Source organism: Olea europaea, unplaced genomic scaffold (assembly GCF_002742605.1).
Source record: "Olea europaea var. sylvestris unplaced genomic scaffold, O_europaea_v1 scaffold1520, whole genome shotgun sequence".
NCBI classification, from domain to species: domain Eukaryota; kingdom Viridiplantae; phylum Streptophyta; class Magnoliopsida; order Lamiales; family Oleaceae; genus Olea; species Olea europaea.
Genome location: NW_019232785.1, coordinates 250,773 through 274,291, shown reverse-complemented (window position 1 = coordinate 274,291; position 23,519 = coordinate 250,773). Strand labels below are relative to the sequence as shown.

At 34.0% G+C, this 23,519-nt stretch overlaps 3 protein-coding genes across 3 annotated transcripts in view; 1 reads left to right on the top strand and 2 right to left on the bottom strand.

Moving 5' to 3' along the window:
* Window positions 1-1,702, top strand: part of LOC111376561 (metal-nicotianamine transporter YSL1-like) — a 14,454-nt gene extending 12,752 nt beyond the window's left edge. Inside the window, exon 6 of the mRNA XM_022999527.1 lies at window positions 1,622-1,702. Coding sequence (XP_022855295.1) covers window positions 1,622-1,702 — 81 coding nt within the window. The remainder of the gene's footprint in view (window positions 1-1,621) is intronic.
* A 77-nt stretch (window positions 1,703-1,779) lies between these two features.
* On the bottom strand, window positions 1,780-9,425 carry LOC111376560 (protein HLB1-like). Its single transcript, XM_022999526.1, has 12 exons — window positions 8,941-9,425; window positions 6,432-6,551; window positions 5,390-5,459; window positions 4,886-4,999; window positions 4,356-4,439; window positions 4,132-4,182; window positions 3,774-3,803; window positions 3,544-3,606; window positions 2,635-2,700; window positions 2,341-2,469; window positions 1,926-1,961; window positions 1,780-1,881 (listed from the first exon to the last, which is right to left on the bottom strand). Exons 1-12 carry the CDS (start codon window positions 9,327-9,329, stop codon window positions 1,780-1,782), a joined length of 1,254 nt encoding a protein of 417 aa, XP_022855294.1. The 5' UTR covers window positions 9,330-9,425.
* A 2,163-nt stretch (window positions 9,426-11,588) lies between these two features.
* Window positions 11,589-16,334, bottom strand: LOC111376572 (GTPase-activating protein gyp7-like). Its single transcript, XM_022999538.1, has 5 exons — window positions 15,648-16,334; window positions 14,737-14,872; window positions 14,541-14,590; window positions 13,491-13,544; window positions 11,589-13,353 (listed from the first exon to the last, which is right to left on the bottom strand). The coding sequence occupies exons 1-5, from the start codon at window positions 15,824-15,826 to the stop codon at window positions 12,141-12,143; spliced, it is 1,632 nt and encodes a 543-aa protein (XP_022855306.1). The 5' UTR covers window positions 15,827-16,334; the 3' UTR covers window positions 11,589-12,140.
* Window positions 16,335-23,519: the final 7,185 nt, after the last annotated feature.

Below are 23,519 nucleotides of genomic sequence, written 5' to 3'. Positions count from 1 at the left end.
ATGTAAAAATGTGCACGCATATGCGTTAAAGAATGTGTTAAAATTAGTCTAGTAAAGCTCAACCCAAGTTTACAACTAAAAAAAGGCAAATTAAGTTTAAGAAACATCAAATTAGCCCAAACTACTGAATCACATGAATTATATATAGTAATTTATAGGGTTTTGACGTTTAAAAAAATCAAAAACCAAAATAAATTTTTCGTTGAGCTACAAACTATCTACGTCGAGCCCCAAACCTCCTTCTTCGGTCTTCTTCTAGTTTAGTAGCAAGCGATCCTAATAATGCACAATCTTCAATAGTTGATGATTGTGATGATGATGAGGTTGATAATGAAATGTTTCCATCTACAAGAAGTAATAGAAACTCTTGAATCAAAATAAGGGAGCTCGATAAAGAGCTAGACAAGATTGAATTGAAATCCAATAAAGAGCTAGACAAAATTTTAGATTTTTTTAAGTCGGTGTTCTTGTCTAAATTAATAATAGGAATTTATTACAAAGTAATTGTAGTACACACACACTCTTATAATATTTAATTCTCGATTGAGAGGCATTGTCACGCATTATGTATTTTAGAACATTAGCTCAAGCAGCAAATAGAGGAATTTTTGGTGGGGGTAAGGGTGGAATTTTGGGTCGGGTAGTTGCAACTTGAGAAAAATTGGTTTGCTTGTTCGAGTATTTTAAACTTTGATGATATCATATTAAATCTTAATTTTTTAACTTAAAAAGATTAATTTAGTCAAGAATAATCAAGGCCTCATATTTAAGGGATATAAGTTACACTTGAACCACAATAATTTGTCATGTTTGAGGTGTATTTATGTGAACAACACTATCATGCCAACCTGTCATTTGATAGATATAAAGAGACCAATAGCTATCCAACTGCAATAAAAATTTAAGCCCAGTGACCCAATACTAATTAACAACAAAATTTTGGACAACTCAAGTACCACTACATACTAGAATAGTTCCCTGGAAACTTTCGATTGCATCGTTTGAAGTTCTTGTATCAATGAAGCATTTTCAAATAAAATAATGTTACACAAGCACAAAGTAATCAGAAAAAATACATTTACTGATGACCAATTTAGCAGGTTGCCACTTCATTCAAGAGTCTTGAGCACTGTCAAATACAGCACAAATCCCATAAATTACTCAATTCGGAACTCGCCTATCAAGTCTTAGTTCTGAAGAGTGTGAGGATACCATCGGTTTTGACCGTTGTAACAACAGACAGACTAAGTAAAAAAGATCAAAAGAAGACATCAGCCGAACAAATTTGGTCACGACATTTTCTCTTCTAAATCTTATGAGTTATGCTGCTTGGATAGGGTTTGGGGACAGGGTCTGTGACAGGTGCTGCGTTGTGGTTCCTTTCTTCTTTTCTTTTCTGTTTTTTTTTCTTCCAAACTGCCAAATGAAATGTTGACACGCGTCCCCTTGATTTTAAATCTTGTCACCAACCCTACTTGTGTAGCATAACTCAAATCTTATCATGAAGGGTCGCGACCAAATCATGGGCATCGTCTAAAAGTTTCCACACGTCAAGATGTCCAGACATGCTATTGCACTCCCGCATGATTTCATCCATGCTGCTGTATTTTTCTATGATCAGTTAGATATTGAGATTAATGCAATGAGTAGCAAATTTAGCTCCGCTCAAATAAAGGACTTCTTCTGCAGAGTGAATCACTAGCCCTAGGAACTAAAACTTGAGGCTGACTGCAGTAATTTCTTTTTGGCCCCTATTTCTAAACGATTCTCTATATTAAATCACCACCATATATAACCGAATATTACTGATAATCTTTGATAAAAAGCTCCAAGTTTCACATATTTTAATTGGCACAAACCATGAAAGTCGGCATATATGGACTATGAATGCATTGAGAAGACAAAACGTGAAATGCAAAACTCACCATTGATCGCACGAGCTTCAATGCACTAGTGTAAACCTGTGGTACAACACAGAAATAAGTGATGTAGAACTTCAGTATATATTAAAATTTGTACTGTTGACAATAACTCGTTTCTTCCATCGGAACAAGTTAAAGTGAAAAAAAAGTTTGCCGGTGGCTTTATTTTGACATTACTTTTCCTACAATCTTCACAGTTCCATAGAAAAAGAGAAAAAAAGAGTAAAGAAAAGAGAGTCAGGCGACTAACTTTACTAAGGCAGAGAAATTAATCATTTCCTAATCATAAGAAAGAGTATCTACTAGTGCATAGGCTTCGCCATAATCTAAAAGAAAAGAAACAACAATAAAATAAGACTGTAAAATGAAAAGGATGTAATAAAAAATTATTCTGTTTCATGTAATTGGATCTGCATACTGAGTAATTTGGTTTCAGTGCATGTGCAGCTGCAATGTAGATAGCAGACTGGCTGTATAACTCATCAGGGGAGACCTCCTTTGCATTCATGGATCCTCCGGTTCTCGCCATGTCCTCTGCTAATCCATACTGCAAGGCACACAAGATAAGATCAATCTGTATTAAATCCTTGATTTGTCATCCCCCTTTTTACTTTGGGGCTCTTGTATGGGTGTTGCCGAAATTCCTTAATTATAATGATAAAATATTATTAGTGTTTAAAGTAATGAAGGACAAAGTAAATGCTAAACCAACCAGAACTGTGCCAAGGTTGTATATTGCCCTGTGAAAATCGAATTGCAACTGTATTGCAGCACGGAACTGCATTTGAATACAAGCATAGTACATTAAGTTAGCAGAGGAAAAAATAGTTATAAACCCAAACCAAACATTGACCTGGTCAGGACACTGGTTCACTGGCCAATCACCATATATAAGTAATAAACATTCTTTAAATGAAAAGATGTTGCTAAATATAACTATATAGTATAAAAGTTAGGCATATCATAACTTAACAATGCATTGCATTGCATAGAAGAAATTGCACACTAACAAAAAGATGAAAAATGATAAGCATTCTATTTTTTTCATTTATTTTTTATTTTTTTGGGCAAATCAAACCAATGGCATATCCTTAATTTTTTATTTATTTTATTTCTTTTTCCAAGCTCCTTCAAATTTGTTTATTACTTAAGGTTTCATTTATTCTGTCACAATATTTTATTATTATGGTGCAACATTTGATAATGATCAGTATTATGGTTATAATAAACTAACACCTATATACCATAATGTCCCATTCCCCCTCTTTTTTTCATCCCCATGCATATTATTTATCAAAATCAACTTAAAACATCATCTGAAACACAGAATTTGAGGATGATTTCTACAACACGCATTTGAGGATGAATTTACTACCTTGCCGGCATTACCAAAACAGGTAGCCAGTTTTAGACAGACCTGCCTGTTTCAGTGGGTTTTGACCCGTTTTATGTATGACTGTCCAAAAGTGCTGCCCAGACCATTTTGGAATTAGGTTCACCAGGTTTCAGGATTGAACCTGTCAATCTGGTGAGTTTTTAATGACCCTCGAGCAGACAAAAATTGCTCCAGATCTTATTTTTAAAATTCACCCACTCTCTGCTAGTCAAATGGTTTCTGTACCTTATTGATTGCAGTTTTTACAATGGTCTGTTTTTCTCGAGCAGGGACAATTGCACTGAGTTCCTGAAATATGAATTCGAAGTATAAAATCATATACCAAACTTTAGGCACAATAAATTTAGCCAAAGAAACATGAAATAGAACTCCAATTATTGGACTCTAGTAACAACATAAACCCAGAATGACAAGCAATTAAATAATTGGTTTAGCAGGAAATTGTGCAGAAGTACCTGCAGAGCAAGCCCCCAGTTGTTAAGTGCCTGGAACAGAAAATCTATCTTGGTTAGAAAATATGAAGGAAATATAATTCTCTGTTCCACGATATATAATGGAAAAAGAGAAAAAAAACAGTAGCACATTCTATGAAAGGAAGTGTTGTACTGCAAGTGATACATATAAAATAGTTAGAAATTTTGGGTGGTTGAAATACAAAAAACAATAAGAAAAGACAGGAAGACGAGGACACAATCTGAGGTTTTGGTAATCGAAGAAGGAACATTGGAGACTGTTTTTCACAAGCTGATCCAAAGTTACAGCAGAAAAGGCCATTTCTTGGTTTTCTCTAGACATAATTACTCAATATATTACCTGAGGACTATTCCAATTGAGTTGAACTGCCTTCTCATAATTCTTTGTAGCCTGAAATTAGACGTAAACAAAGAAACAACATTTCAAATTGGTTTATTTTGTCTTCTTTGATCGAAATTTATTCAAAGGGGGCTCTATTCGAACACCATGATGAAGAAAAGCATAAAATTGACAGTCAATCTATATATATAGTATCTGAGACATATTTCAGGAAAATCGCAAACCTGTTTCCAAAGTTCCTCAGCTTCCTTGGTACGACCCCGCATTTTCGCCCGATCAGAGATTGCTATAGCCCAATTATAATAGGCCTTATAACAATATGAATAAGGTTGTCATTTTAAGTGAATATTTAACTTATATATAGTTATATAAAAGAATAAACACTGCAAAATAACTTATCAAGGTAAATTTAAAATCCAATGTGAAGTAAGACCAGTACAAATCACCCAGCAAATATATTATCTTGCATCTCAGTTTTCTCCTTAAAACAACAGAAACTGACGCACAAGTGTATGTACATCCAAATGTAAACAAACCGCACAAGGACATGCACATCTGCACAATCTCATGGACAAAAACTGACAATTTAGAGAACCATGATACTGCCTAGATTGGGCTTTCCATTTAAATATGGTGCACCAAAGAAGAAAAAAGCCCACAGTATTATTTTCCTTCTATTTTCCATCTGCAAGAGATGCTATTGCAGTTGCATGGAAATTATATCCACTTTTTTAGCATAGCATTGAATACATACATCATTAAGTGTAGGACAAAGACGAGTGGCCTCTTCATATTTTTTACACGCCTCTTCAAGCAAAGCATCCTTAGAAGGAGAACCTGATTCAGGATTTACATTATCTGCACTTTCCTGCATTCATAGACAAACTTTAACAACATGGTAAAAACTTTCTGATTGTTTAGATACAACTCAAAACATTACTGTCCATGAATCAATGGAATAAGTTATAAGCATGTCTATAGATAGTTTATCAATAAATACTACCCTTGAACATTGAGAATTCCTAGATGCCATGTTTGAGGACATTCATTTTCAACCAGTTATTTTTGTTGGTTAGGTTATGTTCTTTCCAATCAAAAGTGGTCGGGATGCAAAAAATCCAATGTGTACAAGAAAGCTATAGGAATATATTCTATGATATGTAAGTAATTCTTGCAAATAGAATCGAAATGGAAGGAGAAAAAGAAACACCTTTACGTATTTATTGTCAAGAAGTTCTATTCAATTCACAATCCATACCTGAAGAACCAGTGCCCAATTGTACAGCGCATCATAATCATCTGGATTTCTCTCTATTGCACTGGCATATCTGCAAAACAGTGCCAATCTTGGCAATTAAATTCTCCTCCTCAACACTGCAAGGTTTTGCAAGGATATTTTTATAAGAAAATAGTCACAAGGGTGACTTTCTCTTTGAATGAAGAAACGATAAATGGAGGACACACAACTTAACTGACTTTTCTCCACTAACGCATTAGGTGGTTTAAAAGTTTGGAGTGCTCATAAAGCTACACATGCTTCAACTTGAGAGTGATCAATAGCATAGTTGCCAAGACCCAAATACATGTTCCTGAAGCTCTACATATCTAGACACTTTCCAATTATAGTACATTCACAAAGTTTTCATTTCACATTTATCTATGTCAAAGAAGTCAATAGTCTGTATAAAATTACGACAGAGCAAGGTGACAAAGAGAGACAAAATTTAAGCAGCTAATTATCAAATCAACATGACTTAGAACAAGAAGATATAACATGTGAAGAAAGAACTATAATTGCATCACATAGTTCCTGATTTATTGAAGTTATGCCTAGGCTTGAAATAATCTTAAAGCAATGATATAAGACTAAATTTCTACTTGTTAGGAAGGACAGCAATCAAATTATGTCAAAGGATCTTAGTACTAGTGAGATATGACCATCAGATACAAAGTTTGAACACAAAGATACATTATAATGTCTGGAAACGTGATAAAATCAGTAGCAGCATCCATAAATGAAGGTGTTTTTGATATGCACCTTCATTGGCTACCTTCAAGTTTTTGAGCAATCATTTCACTAGAATTGAGCACAACTGAAACAAATTAATTCAAATTGTGAACAGGGAGTAAGAAAGGAAAGGCAGCTTACTGTACTTTTGATTGATGCAATGTAGGTTTAGAAGCTCTTTTCACATTGCAATTTGCATCGAAATCTTTAAAGCATTATCACATTTACAAACAAAAAGTAAATGAATGATGTGCACTGCAATGTTGCCAATAGTTTTACACTAGATACCTACCTCCTTGCAGCAAATGTAAGAATCCGTAGGCGAGACCTACCCTCCTCATCAACCCCTGTGACACTATCAATTAACTCCACGGCAGCATCATTCTGGTTTTGCTGTTGTGTACTTGATTGACTGGATAAATCAGTTGTGCAAGATACCATGCAAAAACACAGGAATTAGCATTTGTCATTTGTCACAATAATAACACGACATAAATGGCAGAAAGTTTCACATAACCTGTTCAAGACAGAAGAATATGGAGGTAAACAGAAAAATGCTACAAATAATTGTTCAAGGAAATTTACATACTTAGCACTCAAGAAGCAAACAAACTCTTTAAGTAAATGCAATTATTCCGGGAAGGATGGAGACTGAGCAATTCTAATTTTTGCACCAAAACTACTATTATCAATCAAAATAAGACTAATAAAGCAAACAGCAGGAGATAAGTCAACAGTAAAGAATTGGTCAAGGGAATTATAAAACGTGGGTAGCGTAAAATTATACTTTAACGAACAAAGGTACATGTAGCATTGCATTGACAAATTCTCAAATCTCCTGTGCTTCTAGATAAACAAAATTACCTAACATGGCATCACAAGCAAAAGTAGTTGAACTCATCTCTCAAAATATTTCTCTGTTAACTTGCAGGAAATGTTTCTGTTAATCTGGCACCTCGCACACAACTTGTACACAAGGAAGTCAGAAAGACTAGAGAAAATGCTATATACCACTACTATGTCGTAGGCAAATGTATTACCAAGATATCGCCTGAATTTAAAGGCTCGAAGAATATACTGCCTTTTTGTGGTCAACCATAACCAATCACACAATTCAGAAGGAAGAGCTAGCAGCCTAGCAAAGAATGTATCTTGTGATGCAACAGACTTTATACCAATATGATATGAAAGGTGGGCAGCCTGGACATACAGCATTAAAGGACCAAATGTAGACATATAATTCAGTTAATTGGAGACTTTTATTGGTACAATATGAGCTATAAGCTTTTCTTTGGTTTATATCAAATGAATTGAAGCCTGTGTGGCAACTGAAAAGTTGTGAATATGCAATATATATTAAATGTGCTTTGGAAAGATGTTTTGAGAGTTCTAGGGGCCTCAGGGAAGGGGATCATCAAAGCTGACCTCTTTCCATGGCAGGGATCTGCTTCAGTTTGTAAGCCATTGAAAGAAGAGGATTGGGTTTAATGAAGTTAACTGAGTGGAACCAACAGCTATAGGTAAAATCCAAGTAAAGCAGTTATCATGAGACGTCCTGGTGTTGGAGCCTAGGAAGAAGATGCCGCAGCTTGAAGAAAAATTAAAATAAAATGGCCTATAGGAGGAAAGATACATCCATACAGCAAGAGTTGATAAATGAAACACCAGCAAATTTTTTCACAATAACAAAAGCAAGATCATAGTCAAGTGACTTCCAGGCACCACAAGGTTGTAGTTTGTCGAGTCCGCATGGAGACTCCTAATGACAAGAGCAGCCTCAGTAACACAGTATCAGGGGCATGATTCTAAAAGAGCCCATGTTTGCTTTCGATCTTTGGGCTGCAGTATAGTGAAGAAGAGGAAATGGGGAGTTGTACATGGTAAAGTATGTACTATGTCAACACAACATGGCCACAAAAATACTGGCCATAATTTTTCAAATGCATTTATTCAGGGTAAATGTGATGAACCATATACTCCAGCATATGTATGATGGTAGTTGTGAATGGGATTGATTTGGATGTTAAATACATTTCATGGTATAATTTCTGCACTAGGCAATACGTGATGGCTTCCCAGGAGCTGTCTATTTTACGTGGAAGGAAAATAGCAGTAGAAGACATTTCCCTAAAAGCAGAGAAGTAGAGATTTGTTCTCGATATATCCACTAGCTCGACAATGATTGCCAAGAGTTGCAGGGCAATACTCAATACAAAGAAAACTGGTGAATTAACCATTGCACAGGGGTTGACAACGAAAATCTTCTTCAGAAAACTGAATCTATAATAAGGTGCCATTAGTAGGAGATTGTCAAGTAAAATGATTAGAATGACTCTTTCTTCTATTAATTAGTGTAGTATCATGGAAGTTGCAATTTTAACAAAACACTGTCTTCTACATCTTCAAATTTAATCAGCAATCACCAATAAGCTTGCAATAGAACTGTCAAAGTACTTTTCTACGTGATCACACGAGTCCCCAACTACTAAAGTACTCTTCTATAAATCTGTCATCAATCCTCCCAAATCACTTTCTAAATAATCACACTAAGAATGGAATTTCACAGTGCCAGTCTAAATTGTACGTTAAATAACTCAGCCTATCAACCACTATTACCCAAGTTTTTAACTTCATTTAAATTTTCTTAGTCAATCCAGAAACTGATCCTACCAATTCATTTCATTTCACATATATTCCTCCAATCCTACATTTGCATATTAGTCAATTTCTCAAATCGATTTGACCAAAAAAAAAAAAAAATGTTGAACATTTGGTTTCTAAATCAAAAGAATGAAACTGACCTCTGAGGAGTATCGACCTCCTCAGTGGCATCACCGTTCTTCAATTCATTCAACAATTCTCTCATGGTGAAAGTCCGATTCTCTTCCTCTTGTTTCAGATTCGGTTCACTCCTCGCATCATTCGTTTTTACCTCCTTTTCCTCAGATTCACTTGTTACACTTGGCAGGATTGAAATTTCTTCAGGTCCAGAATTTGATGGCTCCGCATGGACTGATTTTAATTTGTTCGATTCAATTACGTCATCGATTTTGGAATTCTCTTCTGCATCAGGTGATTGTACGTCAGTATGATGGATTCCGGTATCGTTTGAATCAAGATCTGGATCGCTAGCTGGTTTAGGCTCGGGTTCGGGAGCTCCGTTTTCTAAGTGTTCAGCATTTGAAGACATTATTTTAATGCAGTAGATCAAAGGATTTGGATGGTTGCAGATTTGTGAGAGGGGTTCTTTCAGTTGAAGCAGAAACTCAAAATGGGGAAAGCAGTATTTTTTGACACTGATTTTAACGAAATTTCATATTTACACTATATATATTGAGAAAAATTTGCATTTTTCCCTCAACTTTGTGAAATGTAACAAATATATCCTCAACTTTTTTTTTTTTAACATAATATCCAAGCAGGTTCAAGTGCCTGAAGAGCATATTTACCGAAACAAATATGATTACCTCGATAAGATATTCCCTTCATTCTTCCTCTATGTTGTTTACGGAATCTAGTTCTTTTGGGGTAGACGACCTTTTGATTTTTCATTTTTTTCATTGAAAAAGGAATAAGAATGAGAAGTGTTAAGCTTTTTATCATCCTGGCGTCGAGCTATTTTTCCGCAGGACCTCCCTCTTCCTTAGAGAAAGACGATCAAACAATTCCCAATCATGGTCCTTGCGGATCGGATCATCCATATAATATACAAAAAGAAACTCCAGATATTTGATATCTTTCTCTTTGAATAAGATCTCAATTCCAGCGACGGTTTCATTAGATATCTTACAACTAGAATCCCTCTTTAAAACTTGTCCTTCCCTTCATTCTGACCAGTATGAATTTGCCCTTCTTTTTAAACAAATAAAAATGGACAAAAGAGTAAAACAACAACAAAAATGTGAAAACGCATTTATTACTATAAGTGAATCAAAAGGGTTTCATTATTTATTTATTAATTATTATTTTATTTTAACTTTTCATTTTGTATTGATTTCATCCCATTTCAATTTTTATCTCCCTTTCTGTCCCCCAACGTTTCATTAATTCACTCAAATGGTCCCTCTATTGATTTCCGTCAAAATTTTCTTTAATGACACGACAATTCTACACTTTAACTTAAATAAATTGAAAAGGCAAAAAGAATTGTGACAGGATTAACACTCATAAATTTTGTGGTGAGAGGATTGAATTAGGGATTACTCGTACCCATGGAACTGGGGCATCCCAATTCCAAAAATTGATCAGAAATCAATTCATTAGAATCCAAGCAACCATAGCTGAATGAGGGTAAGAGCTTAATCCATCGATTGTGGAGTCTATTTTGATTGATTTGGCTGTCAACAGGGTAGAGCGGGATGGGTGTTTGTGAGTGGTTAAGCTTTTAGCAGTGTTCTAAAATACACGCATGTGGTTGTATATGTTCGATACGTTTTCAAGATGCCTCGCATATGGGATATGCGCGTGACAATGTGACCAAACTATTTCGTTGACCGCATAAACATGCGTTCAAATGTAAAAATGTGCACGCATATGCGTTAAAGAATGTGTTAAAATTAGTCTAGTAAAGCTCAACCCAAGTTTACAACTAAAAAAGGCAAATTAAGTTTAAGAAACATCAAATTAGCCCAAATTACTGAATCACATGAATTATATATAGTAATTTATAGGGTTTTGACGTTTAAAAAAATCAAAAACCAAAATAAATTTTTCGTTGAGCTACAAACTATCTACGTCGAGCCCCAAACCTCCTTCTTCGGTCTTCTTCTAGTTTAGTAGCAAGCGATCCTAATAATGCACAATCTTCAATAGTTGATGATTGTGATGATGATGAGGTTGATAATGAAATCTTTCCATCTACAAGAAGTAATAGAAACTCTTGAATCAAAATAAGGGAGCTCGATAAAGAGCTAGACAAGATTGAATTGAAATCCAATAAAGAGCTAGACAAAATTTTAGATTTTTTTAAGTCGGTGTTCTTGTCTAAATTAATAATAGGAATTTATTACAAAGTAATTGTAGTACACACACACTCTTATAATATTTAATTCTCGATTGAGAGGCATTGTCACGCATTATGTATTTTAGAACATTAGCTCAAGCAGCAAATAGAGGAATTTTTGGTGGGGGTAAGGGTGGAATTTTGGGTCGGGTAGTTGCAACTTGAGAAAAATTGGTTTGCTTGTTCGAGTATTTTAAACTTTGATGATATCATATTAAATCTTAATTTTTTAACTTAAAAAGATTAATTTAGTCAAGAATAATCAAGGCCTCATATTTAAGGGATATAAATTACACTTGAACCACAATAATTTGTCATGTTTGAGGTGTATTTATGTGAACAACACTATCATGCCAACCTGTCATTTGATAGATATAAAGAGACCAATAGCTATCCAACTGCAATAAATATTTAAGCCCAGTGACCCAATACTAATTAACAACAAAATTTTGGACAACTCAAGTACCACTACATACTAGAATAGTTCCCTGGAAACTTTCGATTGCATCGTTTGAAGTTCTTGTATCAATGAAGCATTTTCAAATAAAATAATGTTACACAAGCACAAAGTAATCAGAAAAAATACATTTACTGATGACCAATTTAGCAGGTTGCCACTTCATTCAAGAGTCTTGAGCACTGTCAAATACAGCACAAATCCCATAAATTACTCAATTCAGAACTCGCCTATCAAGTCTTAGTTCTGAAGAGTGTGAGGATACCATCGGTTTTGACCGTTGTAACAACAGACAGACTAAGTAAAAAAGATCAAAAGAAGACATCAGCCGAACAAATTTGGTCACGACATTTTCTCTTCTAAATCTTATGAGTTATGCTGCTTGGATAGGGTTTGGGGACAGGGTCTGTGACAGGTGCTGCGTTGTGGTTCCTTTCTTCTTTTCTTTTCTGTTTTTTTTTCTTCCAAACTGCCAAATGAAATGTTGACACGCGTCCCCTTGATTTTAAATCTTGTCACCAACCCTACTTGTGTAGCATAACTCAAATCTTATCATGAAGGGTCGCGACCAAATCATGGGCATCGTCTAAAAGTTTCCACACGTCAAGATGTCCAGACATGCTATTGCACTCCCGCATGATTTCATCCATGCTGCTGTATTTTTCTATGATCAGTTTCCTCTTCTGCAATACAGAAGCTGCTATTGCATACAGTAATAGATCCTCCGTAGGTGGTGCTCTAAGCATCATCCTTCCCCAAGCAGATTTTCCAATTCCCGCCCGAATCGCAGCTTGATCTGCCCACATAACTTCCCAGAGGCAAAGGGTCTGCTCGAAGGTTAATTCCCGTCTGAACAGAACAACCACCATTCTGTACACGAAGAAACAATCTTCTGCCTGAAGCTTCTCCAAGTGTTTGAAAAGATGTGAATCCTTGCCCTTGATGATCTTAGACACGATTTTCAACTGCCTTCTGATTCCCATTTCATCAAGACGAAAGTTATGTCGAGCTTTCCTCATAAAACCCACAAAGCACCAGAACGCTACATGGTCATCCGCTATAACTGAGATAATTGGAGAGAGTAAATCACTCATCCCCTGGCAATAACCAGTCTCAGAATCGTATAATGCATAAGCTTCAAGAATGGCAACAAGACGAGCGGCATGATGGATCATGCATGGCTCCAGATGATCATAATCCTTCAACCCCACACTCTCAGCTAATCGTCGTGCCTTCACCTCCGGCACTGAAGCTTCAGATGGTGAGTAAACAATCCATTCAGAATTAGCACGCACTGCATCAACACGTATGATCCGCTGCCATGAAGCAAAATCTTCAGCAGTATAAGACGTGGATCTAATTTCCGTCTTGTAAGAAGTGGACTCATTAATTTCAATATCTTCCAATTCTATTGAACCAAGGAGAGGTTTCATATCGTCAGATTCTTCCGAGGAATCGGAATCAGAAGACTCAGTTTGTTCTTCAGAAATATTTTCATCCATAATTCCACTCTCATCTTTTTCATCCACTAATGTACTGGATGTTTTAAGGAGTAGAATATGTCCAGACATTGTGGATATCTCCCCTGAAAGAGAAGATCTGGAACTAGCAACTTCTTCCAACACAGGAGAATCTGAACCTTGATTAAATTCACTAGCATCGTTACTTTTATTTCCAGAAGTCTCTGATTTGGAACTTCTATCACCGCATTTTAAATTTTGTCGACACTGTCTCCGCAAGTCCAAGTATTCTTTTCTGTGACAACGGTACGTGAAAGCAAGGGTGATCACTTGAATTACAAACGAAAAGAATAAAATGACACAGAATTGCTACAGAAGGAACAAACTAAAAAAGGTGGAAAGAGAAAAATGCCATTGTGAAGGTAAATTTACCTTTTTTGAGCTTCAATCGCATCTCTTTCTTTTTGTGAACTTTTCACATCATAGCTGCAAGGATAAAAGATGCAGTCAAGAAAAGAGTATTTCAATTCAAAAAATATTTGATACACAACGAACAAACCAGTCACAAAAGAAAATCACAAAAAAATACCATTGGTACAATCTTGCCATGCAAATTAAAGAAATTTTGGACTGGGAATACCTAATAACTGAATTTCAATTAACCAGAAACAACTTATTCATCACTGGAAGACATAGATTCAACCATGTCTTTGGACCATAAATTGTGAAACCACGTAATCCAAACTGGAACTAAATAATGTGGCAATAATTTCATATTGCAAATGCTGTGTAACCTACACATCTCTTTGGTGCCACCCCATGCTTGAAAATATAAGCCCATTATTTCAGCCAAATTTGCATGCTAAATTGGTGGGGCAGCACAGAATAATCCACCAAGATAAAAATCCCTAGTTTTCTTTTACCAATCGAGAAGGAAAAAACACCAATGCATTTCAATTGGATAACTAGACAGGAAAATAGACCCTCGAGACATTTCAGAAGGATATATATATATATATATTCAATAAAAAGTTGCATTATTAGCTTCTTTTAGAACTTAATGGATATGTAAAAACAGCATAATGCTTAACAATGAGAACCAAGCTGTGATGCAATGACACTAACTTCACATCCTTGGACTAACCAATTATTTAATTTCTACGGTAAGACAGTAAGTTATCGAAATATTATTAGAGTGAAATATTCGCAAAGTTAAAGTCAGGTCCCTTGTTAAGTACTTCAGATTACAGAATGCTTAAAACTAAAGGACAAAAAAGATCAGGAGACTAGAAAATATAAAAGTAAAAAACAAAATTCTAAGCCATATATAAGCTAATAAGGACATGAAGTGTCCACTAAGCTTGAAATGGCAATTCCCGCAATACGTGAATAAAGTATTTGAAAGAATGTGTAAATATATAATTCATGATAATATTAGTGAACCAAGTATACAGATTTATAAACATGAAAAAAAATGCTTACAATCCAAGAAGGAACGGCCAAACCTCTGCCCGTATGCTTGGTTCAACACCCTGCATTAATTATAGGATTATTTGAGCTAAACTGCGTAGACAGGAAAACTTGAAGATAACTAATTTTACATATCAAGCAAAAGTGTGAATTGAAAAATACATAAACAACAGAATGTGCGTATATAAACATTAAAAGATTAACATACTCCACTTCGAACTTTCTTCAGCAACTTGATTCCCCCATCAGAGAGTTTCCCGTCTGCGTCAAATAAACTCTTCCATTGTTTGGCAAGAAGGGCGTGTTTTCTCCTCCTCCTAGACCATGGTGATTTAAGGCTCTCCCTGAAAGGAATGGGCACAAAAGATAAAATTTTCCACCAAAGACTACATTTAAAATAGATAGCAGAAGCTCAAAACTGAAGAACCTACAAAATCACGAGATGGATCAAATAAGTTTCACACTACACGCTATGCATTTGATCCTAGTCCTAATAAATTAACCAAATTACCTAAATCAACTGAAAAGAAATGAAAAGCTCGAATGCGTCCAAACTTTGCTCGCTCAGTGGATTTCATTACTTACACTTCAACCAAATTTAGCTTGAACAATAGAATATGTATATCTCAAAAATTTTAAAATATATTTTGCAAAACTCGATTTTTTCCCCCATATCTGAATCCAAATCAGAGTTTCCCATCAACATTTTAGGAAAGAACAAAATAAAATAGATTTCTACCTACTCCGAATATTCTAGAATCACTCAACTATCACACTATCCGGGAGGAAATGAAAAAACATGTAAAAACCTGAAACTCACAGTGANCTCCGAATATTCTAGAATCACTCAACTATCACACTATCCGGGAGGAAATGAAAAAACATGTAAAAACCTGAAACTCACAGTGACGTATGCTACAAAACCAAAGAAGAGAGCAGAAGAATTTCCTAAAATCAATTTTTTTCCTGTACGTATTTGATAAAAGTCTTAAAAATCAGGATCCGAGCTGCAATAAATAAAGCCACCGAAAAATTCAATCTTTTCTTATATCCTGGTGTAAGACAGGATAACGAATCTAAAGATTAACTCGGAAGTAAAGACAGTGACTAAAAACTCACCGATCAGAGGAAACTGGGGAGGATGAGGACGAGGATGAAGAAGCGACGATTAATAGAACCGATCTCAAATGAATCCACGACGACGTTTGCGACGATGAATTATTATTTGAAGGCGACGAATCTGACGAAGTCTGGCTCCGCCTGAGTGCCCTCATTAACGGTTTCTGTTGTACCAACATCTATATATCTGTGTATTTATTCTCTATAACGAAATATATCATAAACCTCAACTAAGTCTTTATAATCTCTATGAAAAAACCACGTCTGAATGGAAACTTCAATTGACGAAGTTGATGGTAAATTTCTTTTTATTTCTTTCTCATTTTCTATCTTCAGTGTTTTTACCTACGGGAGTAGACGATTAGCGGTCAAGGTTAGACTGGCCTTGGCCTTCACGGCTATGACTATTCGGACATTGAAGGTATTCACCAAGATTCCACTCGCGCTGCCATTTCCAGATCCTCCGCCGTCAGCCTCCCCAATGAAGACGCTTCAACTCCTTCTCCGATAATCATGACCACCGGAGAAGGCGCAAGACAATGATGTCAGCAAGTTACGGCCGCCGGTGAGTGCGAAATTACAGCTATGCCCTCACCCTCTTCGTCACTCCCAGGTTTCTATATACCATTACCAATCTTCCCCTTTTCTATACTCTCTTTTTTTGCTTTTTAAAGGTTATGTAATAAAAATATTAATTGAAATTGCTAAAACTATAATAATATTTAATTCGGAAACTTTCACTCAAGACGCCAAACATTTACGCTAGGAGCATTTGGATCCCACTCTTATTTTTTTGATGATCACATCGCTAGACTTTCATGGTGGGTGTCAAAACAAGAGTGCCGAAATATTATTGTTTCAAATGATTGAAGTATGGTAAAAGAAAAACTTTTCGGAATTTGTGGACTCGACGGAAACAAAACTAAGAAAACGAAAAAAAGTACGTCGTTAATTACATTTATTGTTGGAGAAAGGGCAAACACAACAAACGAAATAGCCCATAATATGGTATTCACGTGGTCGGCAAGTGGATATTAGTAATAATCATGCTCATAAAATTCACTAGTAAGAGCATGTTTGGTGGGAATTAAAATTAAATTTTTTTTAACTCATTGTGAAAGAAGTTTTTGAAATGTATAGTTGAAAAGTTGTGAGATCCATGAAAGATATGATTAATATTGATTGTTTGACTTTAACTTAAATTAAAATTAGATTTTAATCTAAACCAAACAGACCCTAATACTAAGTAGTAAGAGTATTAAAAAAAAATTAAAAATGAAATACTTTCTATTTTAAACGTTTCAATAAACTTTTTAAATTAATATTTTAGAATAGATAGCGTGTTTGACTCTTTAATTTTGGAAATTCAAACTCACTCTAAGTTAAATTGTAAGACTGTTTTAAATAGAGTTCACCTTCAAAATCGATTTGAAAGAAGAAAGTACAAAGTGCTTATAAATCAAAATATGTGTATTCCATGAGCATTGTGAGATGCAATTAAAGTCATTTCAATATTTGACTCTAGAAGAGATGATATCCATCAATTTGATTTTGGTATCCACGTGGGCCATTATTGACGTGAGATGTAAACATAAAAAATATCAGAATGGAGATCCGAGTGCTTTAGTGTGAATGTTTGGGGACCTTGGGTATAAATTTCCTAATGAAATTACATAACTGCCCATGATGCTATTTTAATTATGGGAAATCTGCGATGTATCCATCTGATCGTGACTCAGATACTGCCATACTAGAAGTGCGGAAGGCCTGTAAAATTTAGGAAATTAAAGTAAATAATTATGAAAATACATTTTTAAAAGTAGAAAAACAAAATTATTGTCTAAATATGTGGTTAAAAATGAGTATAAAAATTAAAAAGTTTTGAAATAATCATCATCGAATAGAGGCTAGTTTTTTGGTTTCATTTTCATACTTTCTAATTCAGATGCCAAATTGTTGATTATTCTTAATTTATATTTATAAAATCATATAAAAATTTATAAATTGAATTAGTAATCGAATTAATTGATAAGGTTATAAAAAATAAATATTTTAGAATTAAATTAAGCCTGTGTTTGTCCCTATTTAAAACAAATTCTTTAATTCTCATACTCATTTTTAACTATACATTTATATAATAAAATATTTAATACGCAAATTCAAATTTTTTCTTATTTTTTAACCACAGATTCTCGAAAAAATAATTATTTAAAACGTCATTTTTTTCTTATAATGACCATCAAATATGGGTTAAATTTCAATTCTTTAACTGAAACTAAAAACATGTTACGACCGTTTGATTCTTGATTCTAAGATTCAAATAAGTTAAAATTTATCTAGAATCAAATTAGAATTTAGCAGGTAGGTTCATGGTATAGTCCTAGCGAACAAGCCCACCTTATTCGAGTGGAATGGAGTTGTTTGATGGATTTGAATTACGTAGTTTGGCATGTTTTAATGAGTGATTAAGTAAAAGTATTTTTAAAGTGCAAAGGGTTTACTTAGGGTTAAATATTATTAGTAATAGATTGAGTATTGCTAGAGTTGAATCCAAACTTTGCAAGTCTCTAGTTCCAATCAATAGTAATTATATTTACAACAAGATCTCAATTATAATATAAAGTTCTCAAGATATTGTATGAACGTTATGAGAACAATACAAACCGTTATTTATATATATAAAATCTTAGAAATCAAGTTGTGGATGAATAAGAGTCCTAAAAATGTCAAAACGCGAAAACGGGCCTAGACCTGATAAACTTGTCGCTTGAGCGCCAGGCAGGCAACAACCTCGCCGCTTGAGAGCCAAGCAGATGACAAGTTTGTGTAGAAAATATGTAGTTGTCGCTCGAGCGGCCAACTATCGATAGGATAGCAAAAATGCAATGACTTTACTTCCCAATCCATAATTTAATCTCTCCAAAACCATTTCAATTAAAACTCCAATACTCACGAGAATTTGGATCATATTATAACAAATTTTTACCTTGAAGGCTTGAACCAAATTCCAATATAATGACTTTCAAAAAATACATCTCCAAAGTAAACACCATTCCTCATCTTTCAAACAAATCTTAATGAGCTATATCAATGACAAACACTAATTCAGTTCAATTATTGTTCAAACCTAGCAATGGGAAGTGATTTTGTTATCATATCATCAGGATTATCCTTGGTATCAACCTTACTCACTACAATATTACCACGAGCAATTTCTTTAGACACAAAACGATATCTCACATCAAAATCCGTTGCTTAAATACAGAGTTAATATTTTATTTATAGCTTTGTTAATTACCTTAAGGGTGCGTTTGATTACAAGTAGGAAAATTACATGGAAAGAAAATGAATTCCAGGGAATTGAATTACCTAGAAATTATTTTCATGGAAATTGTAAATTATTGTGTTTGATTGTATAAATTTTTCACGTGAAAAATGTTGAAGTAAAAGTATTTTTTGATGTTCGTTTGACTTTGTTTTACGTGGAAATTGTCAATTTCAGGGATATCCTCTTTTACAATTATTCCTAAAATTTGTTCCCATTGCCAACAATTAAAAAAAAAAAAAAAAGCAAAAAATAAAAAAAAAATAAGGTGGAAAACCAAAAACCACCTATCCCCTAGGAAAAAAAAAGTTGGAAAATCACGCTTTAAGGTGTTGTACCTAGAAATTCATGGAAAATCAATTCCCTGGAAAATTTTGTCAATCAAACAGGCCAAAAGTGGAAGTTGGAATTCGAATTCCAAGTTCCATGGAAAATTTCGTGTAATCAAACGGGGCCTAAAAATTCCTTTTAATAAAAATTACCTTAAGTTTTTCATAAAAAAATAAAATTATGCCTTTTGTTCCATTGTATATGTCATATAAATAGAAGAATAAGGAGAGCCAACAACTCCTCCAATGAATACTGTCGTCTTCTATTATATTCTACGTTACATAAATTTGATTGTGATGTTACGCAAAAAATAGTATCATATTTTGTCCGAATCTTTCCGTTAAGTCCAAAGCAAACAAAATTTGACTTGAGTGTAAACAATTTGAATATATTAGGTAGTGATTAGTATTTCTTAACTTATCAATAAGTTAATATTAAATTTCAATAGTTTGTGTGTTTAATCTTTTCTTGTTTCATTTTATCTTGAAAATATTTTGAATCGAGTCAAGCAGGAATTTAGAGGAGAAGAAATTATGTTAATTAATTAGGAAAAGTTCATAAAAGAGAGAGTAAGCCCCCGTTTGGCCCCATTTTTTGAAACAAAAATGGGTTGAATGGTATTTGTTTGAAAAAAATGAGTAGCTGAAAAAGAAGGAAATTTTTTTAATTTACGTGTAATATTTTTTATGGAAGATTGTGTGATTGAAAATAAAAGAAAGAAAAATGAAATAGAATTTAATGGGGACCAAATAGGGTTAAATGGTTTCAATATATTTCTAAAAGGTAATTTGGTGCTACCATTTTCAATAGTATTAATACGTGTGATGGTAAATGCAAATGCAGTGAAAAAACTTCATCGAGTTAGAAAAAGATTTCAGGACTCGTTTCGCACGACTTTTATTTTTGCGTCTTGTAGAAAAATTTCTTGAGTAAGTTGCCTTAATTTTATTTGAAAACTAATTTTTGAAAGATCTTCTATATATCTAAAGTGCTTTTAGAGAAAATTATATTAGACCAACTTCTTCTAAAAGTTCTTCTAATTAAAAATAAATAAAAAATACTTTCATAAAATTAATCAAATAAGTTCAAAAGCAACTTATAAATTTAAAAACTCTTTTAAATTTTTTAAACGTCGTGTCAAATGGACCCTAAGATAGCTTAGTAGTGGAGCTCGCCCCTAATTGTGCTATCTTGCATGGTGGAAATGGATGGTTTAATCTTTTTATAAAGCATAATATAATAGGCGATCATGTTAGGGGGACAAAAGGGCATGCTACAATAATTACCCGATTGTGGTGCACCAAATTGCTCAATCACCCCCAATTATTTTACTCTAACTTATAAGCAAGTTTTAATTCAGACAAGACAAGAAAACATAAAAGAAAAGAAAAGGGAATATGTATATATATAAGTCAAAGCACAAGTTGGGCAATTTGGATTTTAAAGAGCACATGGGACTTGGAAGCAACGCAAATGCGTGAAGTAAAGGGCAGCATAGCCTCCCTTTTATGCAGACAATGTGCCCTTTGGCTTTGCCCTCCACGCCACCTTTAATATTAGTCAGTAGTCACATTAATTATAAGGTTTTGTTCATTGCTACTTGTTTATTTGATGTTAAATTTTACTGCATATTTTCTTTTTAAATTTTAGATGCATTGCATTTATCTAGCAAGTTGTCGATAGGAAAAAAAATTGCATGCCAAGCCAAGTGAATGTATAGGTGAAAAATATATAGTTGAAGAACGAGTTGAGTGGTTTTTTTCGAATAATTCATTTGTCTTAGTCTCGTGGCCATTTAGTATTTTGTTGTGATGGATACCAAGATCTCAACGAGCTCTTCGAAATAGTGTTATTATTGTTTAACGTAAATGTAGAGTTTTTAAGATATGCACTTCTTCTATAGCAGGAAAAATGATTCCCATCGTGTTCTCTAATAAGCGAAAATAATTTTTTTCCTCTAATTTCCATTGCAGTGATAAAAACTTAAATTATTAACGTTTCTTATATATCCAACTATGGTAGTGATTGCAGAAAATGACTGAAATAGTGGATAATAAATTTATTGAAAAGAAAACTGAATTTGGAATTTTTGCTTTCACTTTTCTGCACAATTCTTCTCACATTTTATTTCGAACGATTAATATAATAACGGATGACAAAGGGAAGAGTAGAACAAGGAGTCTTCGGGCGGTATATTTAATATTGGTCCTTTTACTTTTTAAAATCAGTCAAAAAGAAATTTATTAATCGTCTTTAAAATATAAAAGAATTCACAAAAAGTGCTCTCAAAAGAATGCAAATAAGGCTGTCGGCAGTGTTTCGGAATCATCATTTGCTTGCCGCTCATCTTACTTTCTTATCTTTACTCCCTTCCCCCTCTTCTTTTCTTTTCTTTTCTTTTCCTTATTGGAAACTCTTTATAGATCATGTTAAAGATAAAATATAGTTAAATATATTACCATGGTAGGTAAATTTAGCATTCGTCGATTCTCTAGGTACAACCAATTCATTTAACTTCTTGTTGCTTCAGTTTAAACTTCTTGTTCTTTAGATATCAAACATATACTTTTTTATTTCTCCCGTTAATAGGAGATTTTCTATGAGTGTAAATATTTAGTCTTGGTTTGGTATTGGTGAGCTCTTAAAGAATCATCTTTTGCGTGCTGAAGAAACAATCAACAAAAAGAAGTGTTGGTCTTAGAATCATAAACCGAATAACAAAACGTTTGTAAGAAAGTAAAAATTACAGAAAAAGGAAGAACGCACAGATTTTTCACCCTTTAGGTCCCAAATGTTCATCCAAAGGCCTACTCACCACATTGAGCATCTATCAAGTAGATTTTGCTCGAATCCACTAAAATCGTCAAGAACAGTACATATCAAATATATGAAAAAATTTCTCTAGTCTCTCTAAAAACAGTCATACAACGACAATTTTCTTAATCTCTCTTTTGTACACAAAATACACCAATGAAATCTCACTAAGGATTTTACATAGATTGCAGCACAAAGAAGAAGACGAAGATGCAGTACAGAGAAAAAGAAACTAGAAAAACCCTAGAATCTCACAACTAACATAAGAAAAAGACGATTGGAGAGCTTACATAGTATTACTAAAATATCATATCCAATGGTCACAGCATGGCCACGTGTAAGGCCAAGATCAACCAACTTAAGAGGCAAAGTCGCATTTTAGAAAACGCGTTTTATCGCTTAATGGATAAGACCCAGTAGCATAGTAATGGTCCATCTCAATAAGCCCAAAAGACAAAATAGGAAATAACCAAGTTGATCATAATAGTGAGGCAACCCAATAATCTAGCAATCTCCACCTTACTGACTATTCTAGATTCATTTAGTGGTTTAAACAACATTTACTTGTTTCGTTTCCTCTAAGAACCTTCCAATGATGTTCATAATTTTCAAACAATTTTTGAATCCATTTAAAAGTAAGATCTCGGTACCACATCAGAGGGTCAAATTCAGTTGGAATCTCACCCAGATTAATCAAACTCTTTTCAACCATGTTCCTAACAAAATAAAATTTAATATCAACAAGTTTGGTTCTATCATGATATACAAGATTTCTACTCAAATGAATAGTACCTTGATTTTCTGTATGAATTCCAACAACTTTATTTACAAAACAAATTTCATCTAATAAACCCCTCAACCACAGTCCTTCTTTAACAGCATCACATGCTACAATGTATTAAGCTTCATTGGAAGATAAAGCCACAAGCTTTTGCAGTTGGAACTTACAACTAATATAGCCATCACAAACAGTTATAGCATGAGAAGAAGTAGACCTTCTCTCATCTAGGTCACCTACAAAATTAGAGTCAATATACCCCTTCACTATAACACCGTCATTAGACCTTTGAAATTTTAAACTTAAGTAAGTGAGCCTTTTAAATACCTTAACATCCATTTAATTGCTAATCAATGGGTTCCACTTGGATTGGTCATAAATCAATTTAAGATACTTATACTATGAGCTAAATCGGATTTGGTACATATCATAGTGTACATAATAAAGTCAACAGTATTTGCATAAGGCATTTTACTCATCCTGTCAAATTTTTCATCAATTTTAGGAGATTGCTCACTTGAAGGTTTAAAATGATTCACAATAGGCAGAGTAATAGGTTTGCATTTGATCATAGCAAAATTTTCAAGTACTTTATTCATATGAGAGCTTTGGTTCACAAACAAAA